Below are 13771 nucleotides of genomic sequence, written 5' to 3'. Positions count from 1 at the left end.
TGTACATGTACTTTAATATTTTAGACTGACAATATCTTTATTGTTAGAAGTAGGGTTTAAATTCCAAAGAAATCATAACATGTTTATATTGTGATGGTGGCATCTCTTCTCTATTTAATGTGTAGCAATGACTACTCCAACTTCAAGAAATATTCTTTTAGTTTCTGATATATAATCTTTCAAAATATTTTAATAGAATATGTTACATTTTCTGAATGTAAAAACAAAGCAATTATTTCTGCCTAGATACTTTCTCATTATTTAGGAGATTAGACTTCTAATAAGCATGGACTAAATTAAGTTTCTGCATATAGCTTTAATCAATGCACTTATTGCATTCCATCATTTAGCCACCTGTCTGTTTTCACTCAGAATGTCAGTGATTGTTTTTAAATAAAGAAAAACCCTTTGTAATTTCATGGTGTTGGTGCATCTGTAAATATTTGCATAAATTGTACATTTGGAAAGAGATTTTTAAAAGATTCTAGTTCTCAGCATGTCTTCTTTCCCCTCTTCCCCCTTTACCTTGTTTTAGCTCCTCTTTGGTTCAGGTGTGTTGGTGTCACTAAGCATTTCTGGGCCGCAGCTGGAGAAAGTGGTGATTGACAGAAGCCTGGTGGGGAAGCTCATCTCAGACACCATCAGTGATGGTAATTACCCCCATGTGCAAATCAATTGCCTACATTAACAGTAGGGCAGGAGAAATAGTGTGTCAACAGGTAGACTAATTATTACCACTGGGGACTTGCAAACACAACAAGTAATTGCTTGTAATAGCATACTTACAACCCCTGGGACCAATACAAGTTTCAGCTAATATTTAATACCAAAGTTTTTATCTTACCAAGTGTTAGGCTCATATTCTGAGTATTTTTCACTCTTTCTTTAAAAAAAATGGACATATTTTCAAAATAGGGTTATTTTTCATTCTCTTAAAATTAGTACTCTATTATTGACATTTCGAATATTTTTTTTATTGCCAAATGAATTTTGAGTAAATAACACAAATATGTCAACACAGCCACCAGTAAAAAAATTGGTACTTCAGCTCTTAAAGGAAGATTCTTTGTTACTAAGTCTATGAATCCTAACTTTTGAGAGATTTTGAGCTATATTTTCTAAACATCAAAAATCAATGTCAAACATACTGGATAAATCTGGTTCTGTTAAGTGACACTACAATCAATATATAATGGGTGCAAAGTACATAAAAATATTTAAAGCCAATATTTGAATAGGAAGTATAGTGACATTTACTGAGCTATAAGGCTCTATGCTGGGTGCCAACCTACCTATTTCATTTAATTGAAGAAAACAGTCTTATAAGGTATATTTATTTTCATTTTTATTGATAAGGAAACTGGTGCCGAGCTACTACGTAACGTGCCCAGGGTCATATAGCTGGAAAGTGACAGAGCTGAGACTTGAACACAGGTTCTGGCTGCAAAACCCATTTTCTTTCCACTGTACTAGGCTGGCTCTTAAATTTTTAATGTTATGTTCTTTCATTCAAGGTAAAAAGGTCTAGAAACAGATTGCATTATCAGAAAGATTGAAAATGGTTAGTATTGTAAATTGAATAATCAAAGGAAAGTATGGTATAGAGAAAAGAACAGAGGTGAGAAAAAAGAAACCTTCTGTCCACTGTGTGTTCTCACTAGCTACATCTGAATAAATCAGATATAATCGCATCATCTTAAAGAAAACCACTCTGCAGGATGGCTATAATTAACAACATTACTGATAATAACAAGCTGGGAGTAGGATTATGAGCATGCTATTTCCACTTCCTTATAAGGGCATGGTGCAAAGGAACCTTCCCTATGGAAGAGATTGCGTTTTCATATGTCTAATAATTGATCCCTTCATTGACACTGCAAGTAAAATAGTGGCTGTGATGATTTTGTCATATTGATGCTCCTCTGTAAGAATTAAAAGAAGACTTCCACACTATTCATGTGTCTGAGTTATCTTTTTCCACGAGTTTATTTTATTTGTAACCCAAATAATACACTCTCATGGGACCATCATAATAATATGATTTCTTGGCAGTTCTCCAGGTTCTCCTATAATTGTGTAGATCCACTATTGGTCACTGCTTGCACAGCCAGGGGTATGGAAGTAAGGAAAAATGTATAAAACATTCTATAATTTCTTTATCCAAGGAACAATACAGAACATTTCTCAAATTTCTATTTGTGCTTTTATTAATAATAATTTTATATAACGTTAATGGCTCTTTATGTAACCCTGGATATTAATTTTCTAAGTACTTGTTTGCTTTAGGAATAAAGCCATAAAAATGTTTTGCTAATCTTCATTATTATTTATGTAATATACATATTGGGCATAATGTGCTTTATTTCATTCAGCTTGTGTGCCCTCAAAAGAAGGTTTATTAATGAAAATTTTTTAAATAAAAAAAAAGAGATTGGTGGAGAACACTGATCAGTATCCCCTCATAAGTCCACTTTATGGGCTGGCCAGTCAGCTCATTTGGTAGAGCATAGTGTTGATAAATCCACTTTATTCTCAGATGGTTTATATCATATAAACTTAGGATTAAAGTCTAAGCACAAATAAAAGTAAATGTTTTCATCTCTACATCCTAGTGTGAAATAGTCTTTCTTTTATGCTTTTTTTTTTTTTTCTCCTTATATAAACTTAGGATTAAAGTCTAAGCACAAATAAAAGTAAATGTTTTCATCTCTACATCCTGGTGTGAAATAGTCTTTCTTTTATGCTTTTTTTTTTTTTTCTCCTTTTATGCTTTTCTAACCCTGATTCCAAATGTATATCTCATTTGGTGGTTGTCCCCTAACATCAGTGTATGTTGAAATAGTCACAGGAAGAAAAGAAAAATGTCAAATCCACGAGTGATTAGATTGATTATTGTTTATTCCTAATATCTTCAATATCCTTGTAAAATATCATTATGATATTTAGGAGACTTTAGCTATTTCAGTTAATGTTTATCATCTGAAAATAGCTTTTCGTAATATTTCAGTGGAAAAAATATTAATTTATTGTATTATTCTAACTTGGTATTTTCAAATTATGTTTTTTAGCTCTTCTCACTGATAGTTTTATCATCTTATCATTTTTGGCACAAAACAAACTATGTTTTATTCAATTTACCAAGAAGATGGATTCTCCTGATATAAACAAAAGACTGGAAAAACTCTCAGCCTTGGATTATAAGGTAAAGATTTCAATTTATGTAGTCATATCACTAATTATTAAGATATACTAGAGTATCACAAGTTGATTTTATTTTCATTATTCTTGAACATTTCTGGATTTCACAAAAACCAGAATTATTATAGGATTAAGCTTGATTCACTACAAACAGTGGCCATCCTAAGTTTTCTTTTTTACTTTCACTATGGGGGTCTAACAATGGTATGTTTGGAGCAATTTATATAGTACTTATGGAAGTCAAAGACAGATAATAGAGGCAAGTTACGTTTTTGAAAATGGTCTTCTTGCTAGTGGTAGGATATACACCATTCTCATTTTCCTGTAAGACCCATATCTTTCCAGGCTAGGATAGCTGCTGTGGTTTCCACTTCACAAGCAAGGAAAGAAGGAAGAAGGCACTTTCAAAGGTTAATAGAAAAGTGTAATAAACAAGGAGTGGGTCCCTGCCCCCCCCCAACTATAACTGGAATAAATGCAAAAAGAAATCTCCTTCGTGTGTTAGTATCTCTTCCTTCACTAACTCCAAGTAATTTGTTTCCTTGTGTTAGGGACTTTATATCTGTTAAGGCAGGATTTTTATTTTAAATTGTGTGTCTAAGTTTTGCCACTTACATTTAACTGCTGGGAAGGCACACTCTGCTAGGATGAGTATCTAATACATTTTCCAGGCTGTTTCAGTTCAAGGCCTCTTTTCAACAATGACTTGTGTTTGCAAGATTGATCCAGCCTCTGTGACGTGGATTTGAGACAGTTCACTGGGAACAGAACTGATATATGGCTTCCTTAGGAAAGATGCACACTTATGCCATACCTACAGTATCTATAGCAAGGGCAAAGATTTTTAGAAGCCACCTCTGTGGCTTGAAATCTGTGCACGTTTTTGGGAAAGTAGCCTTTAACCTTTTGACCTTTGGGATTATTACTTATTATGACTGAGGTGGTAGTGTTGTGGGGAAGATTGAGTTTTATTTAATAGAAACATCTATTTTTATAAAAATGATTCTTAACACAGAGTGAAATATATTAAATAAGTATATTTTTCATCGTGGCAATAAACTGCAATCTGGTTTTGTTTGCCAGCTTTGTGGAGCTTCTATAAAACTTTATGTAATATTGATTATCTTTAACTGGAAATTAGTTGTACTCATGTATTATATTTGGCTAGTCAAAAAAAAAATGGTGTTAGCATTCGTAGGGAGATATTATTTTCTAGAATGCCTTACTGTAGATTTATTTTAAGTAATGTCTGTTTACTAATATTGGTCCTTAAAATGCACCAATATGCATTAACTCAAACCATTTAAGATAAGTGTCATTAATGCTATTAGATAAAATTTTGTATGACTATTTCTTCATCTTAAGTATGATGGATAGTTTGGTTAAAACTCTTCTCAGCTGAAGGATAGTAGCTATTTGTTAATGAGAGCAGAGAGAAACTGTAAGGATATCATCTTTTTTTATGAAAAGATGCTAATGCTATTAGATAAAATTTTGTATGACTATTTCTTCATCTTAAGTATGATGGATAGTTTGTTTAAAACTCTTCTCAGCTGAAGGATAGTAGCTATTTGTTAATGAGAGCAGAGAGAAACTGTAAGGATATCATCTTTTTTTATGAAAAGATGTGAAAAATAGACCTAGTATATGGCTCTTTATATGTTAATTAAAGGAATTACTTATTCGCTTACTCTTTCTGCCTTTGGATTTGGGAAATTAGGAATAAGAGCATGCCATATTATTTCTGTACATTAGAGAAGTTATCTGTTTTCTTTTGAAAAGCCCATGAATTTCATTTCCTGATTCAGTATTTAAAAATATAGATATTTAATACTTAGAACTGCCATTTGTTCATAAGGATATTTTAAGAAACTTGTTCATTTTACTTGCCCTCTTGTTGATCATGACAGAATACTGACACCCTTAAAATTCAGAAGAAACATGAGATTTCACATAACTTAAGTGATTTGCATTATGTGAGAACTGAAAATGCCAATCGCTCATTTTAACTTAATTTCCTCATCTAGAAATTTGTAAGTAACATGCTTACATGGCAAGTCAGACATCAAAATAATGTATGTATATTTTTAAATACTTAGCAATTCCATTGTGGTATTTCAAATAAGAAGAAAATAAAAATAATGATATTGAAAGCTTAAATATAAGAATTGAAATTATGCACTTAAAAGCATAAAGTACGTCTGTGTTGTCTGTCATTGCCCATTTGGATTTTAAAACAAGGAAGTGATATAGAGTATTATAATTCTTTCCTTTACAACTGTACCATAATTTAATTCTTTCTGATTGAAATAATTTTGGCAAAGAAAATTGCAGGATAAATATCCTGAAATTATTGACCTCTAAGGAGTTTTCCTGTATACATTTAAAAAATCCAGTTCAATTTATTTAACAGTGAAGGGACAAGGAGTTAAATGTTTACCATGAGAGAACAACACTGGTAATTACTTTGATTTCAGTTCCTTTTGATGTGCATGCAGAGGATGAAGAGGTCAATAATATTATGGCCATGCAAATAGAAAAGGGTTCCTTTTGACCATATTGAAAAAAAAATAGCAGAGGATTATTAAAGCATTAACCTTGATTTTAATGGCCTTGGTTGAGTGGTGAGATCACAATTTGGATGAGCCTGATTATTTACTAAATACAATACATAAATGCAACGGGTTCTTAACACCCATTGCACTCTGGCATTATCGCATTACTGCCATCCTTTGTTGCCTTGCAGACAGGAATATGAAAGCAATCTGTCATGTAGTGAGACTGGCTCCAGAAGCATTTCTCTGATAAGAAGACCCCCTGCCCTTTGCTAGTGTCTGGTCCAGTAGGCTTAGCCATGCGCTTAATCCCCAGAAAGTGGTTCGATTATTGCTGACCAGCAATGGCAAGATAGTTTTTTTTTTTTCCCTTCCAAGCTATCAACCTTCCATTAATTCCTTAAGCAGAAATACAGTGCAATCTATATTTCCTTGGCATGTGTCACCCAGATGGTGTCGTGCTTATGTTTTCAAATAACCATGTTCCAAAATAACATAGTTTGAATAATAAATTCTATAAATCCTTCCTAAGAAAAAGAAGCATAATTCTCAGAAGCTGCATAAACTTTTACGCATGATGCTGTGGCTTATCCATATTATGCAGAATATATATGTACGTTTCATATATTCTTTAAAGAGATATTTGCCTCAAGTTGTTTTTCCTTTTATTGTTGTCAATCATTGTTAATGTGTTATGTCTTAAACAGTAGTCAGACACTCTTGGTCAGCAGTACTGAACTTGTCATTTAATATAGCCGGTCTTAAATCCTATGTGTAGGTCGATCTGTCAAGCAACCATGACTGTACATTTTGGTATTGATTGGAATTGCTACATCCAGTTCCTCTCTAACTCACATTTCTCCTTTTCCTTTCCTCTGCTAAAAAAGGGGAGAATTTTGAACATATGTCTTTTTTATATATGTGTCAAAAGAATTTGGTAAATTCTGACACCTTCTTAGCACGTTTAACATGCGTATTTACTTGCATGTATCTACATTTACAGATGCTTTAATTTTTGTTATACTTTGAGGATTTTTTCATCTTTTAAAAGAAATATTTCTTGTATGTTTTTTTAACCATTAGATTTCCTATTATGACATACCTGGCCCAGTACACAGGACAGCAGAGCGTCATCTAGCTATCAATTGTGTTCAGGATATAGTCGTTTGCTGGTGGCCGCTGGTCAGTGATGATGCTTGGCCCTGGGCCCCCATTTCTTCTGAGAAGGACAGAGCCAATCTGCTGCTCCTGGGTTATGCTCAAGGAAGACTGGAGGTAAATCTAAAACAAATATACGTTCTAATGAAGGGCAAATAAAATAGGATTATTAGTTTTCTATTCTGAAATAAATGTGAATACTTTAAATCTATAATTCAAAAAAGGAAATTACATATGAGATTCTAAAACATATCTTATCTAGAGGATACCCAGACAATTCCAGGGCTGGCTGGAATAGTGTAGTGATTAAGAGTACAGGTTTCTGGTTCAAATCCTAGCTCTGTTGCTACCTAGTTCTCTGTCCTTTAGCAAGTTACTAACCTCTTTGTGCTATAATTTCATTACTTGAAAAATAGAGTTAATTAAGATAAGCAAGTTAATACATGCATTTAGAGTGATACCTACATATAGTAAACTCTCAATCACTGTTCACTATTGTGATTCTTGTTATTATTATTAGTACTATCACGACTCTGTGCTCATGATTTCATGCCTGTGAAAGCTGTTACTAATTACCCTCTCCAAACTTCAATTAGTCAATTAACAAACATTTGTCAAATGCCTATTCTGTGCAAGACCTTGCAGTGTCAAACCATAGCTGGGTCAAGAATATGTCAGGAGGGCTGTAGAGCAGTGGCCTTCTCACTTCAGTACCCTGTCTCCGACAGGAACACCAAAAGGGTTACTCTACGAAATGATGACAGTATCCTCGCTGTAGTTTTTCCTGACAGTGGTTTGATCATTCATTCATGTATGTGAACATATGTGCAGTTTCAGTTTGTACCAGTATTTTGAGTACAAAATTCCTTGGTTTTCTTTCTTACAACTTAAAAAACAGAGCTCCCCCGCCTTTTTAAGTTTTTACCTTGGCAAAATAGTATTTTCCTATATTTTCCTCTAAATCTATTACCTTTTAGACTTTAAGGAATATTTCCCAGAATTAGTATTCTGAGATAAAATGAACAAGTCGAGGTTCCTATGTACCTCTTCTGGTTTAATAAATTTTCAGGCTGTCTTTTAAGACTGAGTCCTAATGTTTTATGTATGTATGTATGTATGTCTTCCTTAAGAATTCTCTCAGTCTCCGTAGATTTTTTTAGTTTCTCTTTTCTGGGGCTTTTCCAGTTCTGTTGCAGTGACTAAAATCACCTGTAGTGCTTTAGATGTGGATTTTGTGAGGCTAAGGAAGTGCTCTGTTCCTACTCACTTCCTGTTTATGCCCACCATTTTATTGATCTTGGGTCCAGAAGCTCATCGAGTAAAAGACTTCATCAAAATGACTTAATGTAATTAAGCTAATTAGAATTTTATTAATTATTCTGTCTTATAATAAAAGTAAAAATAATTAAATCAGCTTTTAGTCATTTTACAAATTACCTTTATTTGAAACTAGTCCATTATATATATGAAATTAGGACTGTCCTGAAGGGACTACATACCTCGTTGCCTGGTGTTATCTAGATCGTGGACTTTGGTGTTGAACAAATCTGGGTTGCCTGTTGGTTGGACCATGTACTAACTGTGTGACCTTAATCAAGTTTACTCCCTCTAAGCTCTGGCTGCTGCTAGCTGATTCTGTGTTCTGTGGCTTTGGGTAGATCACCTACCCTGCATGTACTAACTGTGTGACCTTAATCAAGTTTACTCCCTCTAAGCTCTGGCTGCTGCTAGCTAATTCTGTGTTCTGTGGCTTTGGGTAGATCACCTACCCTGTTTGGTTTTAGTCTTATTTTTAAAATGATGGATTTAAACCAAATAAGTCACCTTCAAAACCCTGACAGCTCTAAAAAGTGCTTATCTGGATTCTGAAGTACAGATTTGATTTAGCTATTCCCCACTCAAATGTCTTCAGTAGATGCTAAAACCAAACTCAGCCTCAGCACTGAAAAGCCCACCCTGATTGGCTTTAATGCAATTTTCCAATGTTACTTGCTTATATAAACCTATGTTCTAGTCAAATGAATTTACTCACTGCCTCATTATTTTCAATCTCCTGCATTTACATATTAATGGTATTTCTACTGAAATAGCCATGTCATTCAGCAACTATTGAGCATGACCATTGAGTAAGCACTGTATTTCATACCAGAGGATATGAATAAATGTCTATCCCTGCCTACAAGGATCTTAGTGTCTACCAGTGAGAGACAAATACTCATATGAAAATGTGTTGCAAGTGAATTAAAATATTAATGGTGCTGTAAATAGAGTATGTGTAAGCTGTAGTGGGAGCCAGTGGGGCGTGATTGATTCTACTTAGATGTTAACGAGGATTCACAATGTGCTCAGTTGTACACAATTTTACTTTCTTTCATTGTCCTTTCTAGATATGATGTCAAGGTTGTACTAGCCCTATTGAGTGATTTGGCTAGCTTTTTCTTCTTCTATTCTCTGAAACAATAACAAGAGGAATTACTTGATACTTGAAGGTTTGATAAAACTTACCTATAAAACTGCCTGTTTAGAAAACTAGAAGTGGAAAAGGGGAGGGAGGGGGAAAGGACGGGGGTGCTAATGAGGAATTGGTCAAGGGACACAAAGAATGATTGCATATTGTAATGATGAATAAGCTAACTATACTGATCTAACCACCACACATTCTACACAATTATTGAAAATCAACGTTGTACCCCACATGTATGCCTAATAAAAAATAAATAAATAAAATAATAAATAAATAATAAATAAAACTGTCTGGATATGGTGTCTTTCAAGGAAGGTAGATTTTTTCATTACTCATTCCATTTTTAAGGGGTTGTTTTTTGAGAATTCTATTTTTTCCTCGAGTTGTTTCCCATAATTTGGATTTCTAGTAAATTATCCCTTTTATGTATTTGAATATTTTCTCAGAAAGTTGTGTATTTGCACATGATTTTTTTATTAACCACTGATTGCATAATGTCTCCCTTTTCAGTCCTAATATATTAATATATATTAGTCAAGAGCTTTTGTTTTAGGGTTTGGCTCTTTCAGTTATTCTATCTAAATTAACCTGTTGGAAAAATTTGTTAAGATTTCTTTTTTCACAGCCACTTGTGAAATTCAGTATGCAAAAGGTGAATATCTTTTGGAAAAAATGTCTAGGGAGGTCATTGTTTTTCTTTTTTTGGGTTTGAAAACATAATCCTTTAGTGAAATGTAGAAAATTTTTAGAATATCATTAACGAAAATCACCAGTCTATTAAAGTATTATTCAGGAATATCCTTTAAAAAATTTTTTTATTAGCAGCCAAAGGACTTCTTGAGCCAGTCTTCAGAATAAAGATATAATATGCTCTTAAACCCTGAAATTCAAACTAAAAAAATAACAACCTTGTAGACAAGAAATTTATCTTTGGATCTATTAAGCTACAGAATTTTTAAAAAGCATTTCCCATCTAGGTTCAATCAGAAAAGATAATGAGCTTTTATTTGGACAGTGGCAGGATCCTAGAGCAGGATCTTTGGCAACACATTACAATCACCTGCAGAGCTTTTAAAAAGGGGCCCACCCAGACCAGTTACATCAGAATCTCTGAGGGGATGAGGCATCAGTAATCTTTTACGGGTTCTCTAGGTGCATCCAAGTTGAGAGTCACTTCTTTACAGCAAATTTTTAAAAAATGTTTTAAAGCAATCTTTTTTTATAACAGACTGTGGAAAGGATAAAGCCCACACATGGAACCAAGTGAGTTTTAGCAGTAGATCCTAAGTAGAAAATTGGCTTACCAAGCAGCTAAAAAAAGAAAGAAAGAAAGAAAGAAAGAAAACAAAGGAAACAGAAATAATCTCTCTGTGACTGAATTATCTCTCTTTCAGAAAAGAAACATTCTAAAATTTGTTTTATGGATGTTAGAAAAATGCTGGTCTAATTTCACACCACAGAGCTCTAAACAACAATCTGTATCTTAATTAGAAGCACAGAGCAGAGAGTTATGTAGTCCAAGAAAAAAATTTCTTTTGAAAAATATGCCATAGATAGTGCAGAAAAAGAAAATTTTATTAGTAAATTAAAAAATATATTTTAATGGTGTATGTATAGATTATCATATATAAATATGATAGATGTTTTCATTTACATTTCCACATAGTCTTTATTCTTCCTTTTGGAAAGTTATTACCATCTCCCTAGAACTATTTTATTCATTCTCTTTGTCAATAATGTGATGACAACTATTTATTCTTCCCTTACTTTTGTATTTAAACAGATATTTTAACTGTTTAGATTCGATAATGCACTCTGACTATAATGTTAATTTCATGATATCTTATTCAGAAAAGATCACCCAAACTTGTTTACCAAATTAGTCAAAAACACATAAGCAGAGCTATTAAACCATAAAACCTGTTGTCAGGGCTAGGGAAATGTAACATCACAAAGACAGTATTTCCCATAAGAATTTAAAACTCTTTTTGCAGTGTTTCTTAGGTGTAGTAACTGATGGGAAAGTAATAATGTGATCAAGTATTAATATAGTAAAATTTGACAAAAGAGGCATACAGAAAAGCATTCAGCTGAAAAGCCAAGATAAGTTTAAGAAATATTTATTCCAAAGAAATACATGTGCTGTGCTAGCTCTCAGCCAAATGACAAAGACATTCTATTTTAGGAATGCTGATTTTTTTTTTTTTAATTCTATATTATAAAATAAGAAATACATAAAGAAAACCACACAAAATAAATGTATAGTTTAATGAGCCATTATAAGAGAAACACCCCTGGAACTTCCACCCAAGTCAAGAAATAGAACTTTACAGGTACCCAGAAGTACCTCCATGTGCTCTGTCACAGTCTTAACCCCTTCCCTGTCCCCAAAATAACCACTGTTGTTACTTTTATTCACATTCGTGTATACCCATACAGGATTGTGGTTTTTTTGTATTTTTAAAAATTTTAACATTTACTTATACATTTTTGTGGGGTACAGTGTGTTCAATACATGCATATACTACACTATTATTCACTTAGGGTAGATAGCATTATTTCGTACCCATTAGTCTACCAGTTCTCCTACCCTGCACCCCTCCTTCCCTTGCAGCTTCTGGTAACTATTATTCTACTCTCTACTTCTATGAGAACCACTTTTTTGTTGTTGTATTTTTTTTTTAGATTCCACATGGGTGAGATCATGTGGCGTTTGTCTCTGTGCCTGACTTACTTCACTTAACATGGTGTTTTCCAGTTCCATCCCTATTGCTGCAAATGATAGGATATCATTTCTTTTTATAGTTGCATAGTATTCCATTGTGTATATACACCACACTTTTTTTATCCATTCATTTGTTGATGGGCACTTAGATTGATTCTGTCTCTTGGCTATTGTGAATATCATTATGATGAACATGGGATGGCGGGTGGTCTTTTTGATATAATGATTTTGTTTCCTATGGGTATATACCCAGTAGTGGGATAGCTGGGTGATAAGGTAGGTCTATTTCTAGTTCTCTGAGAAACCTCCATACTGTTTTCCACAGTGGCTGTACCAATTTACATTCCCACCAACAATGTGGAAGGGTTCCCTTTTCTCTTTATCCTTGCCAGCATTTGTTATTTTTCTGTCTTGTTGATAATAGCCATTCTAACTGGAATTAGATGATATCTTATTGTGGTTTTTAATATGCATTTTCCTGATGATTAGTGATTTTGAGCATGTTTTTTCATGTGCTTTTTGGCCATTTGTATGTCTTTTTTTGAGAAATGTCTGCTCAGGGTGTTTGCCCATTTTTTAATTGGGATGCCAAAATAGATTTTATCACTTAAGTGCATATCCCTAGAAACCATAATTTGATATTATCTGTTCACAACATTTTAATGTATATCTTAAATCTCTTTAAACCTACAAGTTCCCCATCCATCCCTTTCTTTTCATTAAGATTTATCTGTTGAAACTGTGGTGTCCCACAGTCTGGATTTTGTTGTTTGCATATTCATGGCGTGGTTCAATGTGTTTCTGTGTCCTTTGGAAATTCTGCACGTTAGTAGTCAGTTTTGGCAAACTGTATGGGGTTGTATGTTCTTCAATCAGTCAGCATATAATTTCAGGTTCTCTCTCTTTCTTTTCTCTTTTCTCTCTCTCTCTCTCTCTTTCTCTCTCGGTTGTTTCTCTTTTTTGATGTTAGCAGCAAATGATGTTCAGAACCTACTTCATTAGGGTTGCAAGATGGTAATATTCTAACCATATTATTTCTTTTTCATTTATTACTTGGGATACTTTAATAAAGAGACACTTTTACTCAACTCCTATTTCTTTTCCCAATGGTTATATTCATGAGCAGGGTAAATGTCTTTTTCTTTTCTACTTACTGGTTTTCAAGATAATAAATTGATCATTTTAAAAATAGAAGTATTAATGCATGAATTTAAGCATATTCAATTTGATGAGTTTCATAAATTGTAATTGTTATTCTTTGAAAGATGTTTGTCCTATCTTTGGCCAATGGGAGCCTCTTCAAGTTGGCTCCTCTTTTTGTCATGACCTCGGCAGTCCTTGGTAGCTTCCCTACTATCTGGCATGACAATATATTCCATGCTCATCTTATACGTTTCCTGCCCCAGACCTGGAATTAGTCATTTCTTTAAGACACTACGGTTTTTTTAAAAATGGAAAATAGTATTTTAAGCCCATGTCAAGATGTTAGGAAAATTGAGTGGTTGTTTTTGGGTTGGTCATTGTTTCTAGGTTTCTTTAGTAGAGAGAGTTAGAGATTTTATACTACATATTCATATTCAGGACTACAGGGTTTTAAATTTAACCTCCTCTGTTTTACATTTCTATCTCCTGTCTTTTTTTTTTTTTTTTTTTTTTTTTTTTTTTTTTTTT

The 13771-nt window shown here is 33.3% G+C and overlaps 1 protein-coding gene across 1 annotated transcript in view; it reads left to right on the top strand.

Annotated features, from left to right (window-relative positions):
• The first annotated feature begins 575 nt into the window (after positions 1-575).
• LOC103609768 (WD repeat-containing and planar cell polarity effector protein fritz homolog) overlaps positions 576-13771 on the top strand; it is a 27060-nt gene continuing 13864 nt past the window's right edge. Inside the window, exons 1-3 of the mRNA XM_008594057.1 lie at positions 576-650; positions 3069-3202; positions 6837-7028. Of these exons, the coding sequence (XP_008592279.1) occupies positions 3146-3202; positions 6837-7028 (249 nt within the window). The 5' untranslated portion in view covers positions 576-650; positions 3069-3145. The remainder of the gene's footprint in view (positions 651-3068; positions 3203-6836; positions 7029-13771) is intronic.

Source organism: Galeopterus variegatus, unplaced genomic scaffold (assembly GCF_000696425.1).
Source record: "Galeopterus variegatus unplaced genomic scaffold, G_variegatus-3.0.2 Scaffold10069, whole genome shotgun sequence".
In the NCBI taxonomy this organism is placed as follows: Eukaryota; Metazoa; Chordata; class Mammalia; order Dermoptera; family Cynocephalidae; genus Galeopterus; species Galeopterus variegatus.
This window is presented reverse-complemented; position numbering and strand designations above follow the sequence as displayed.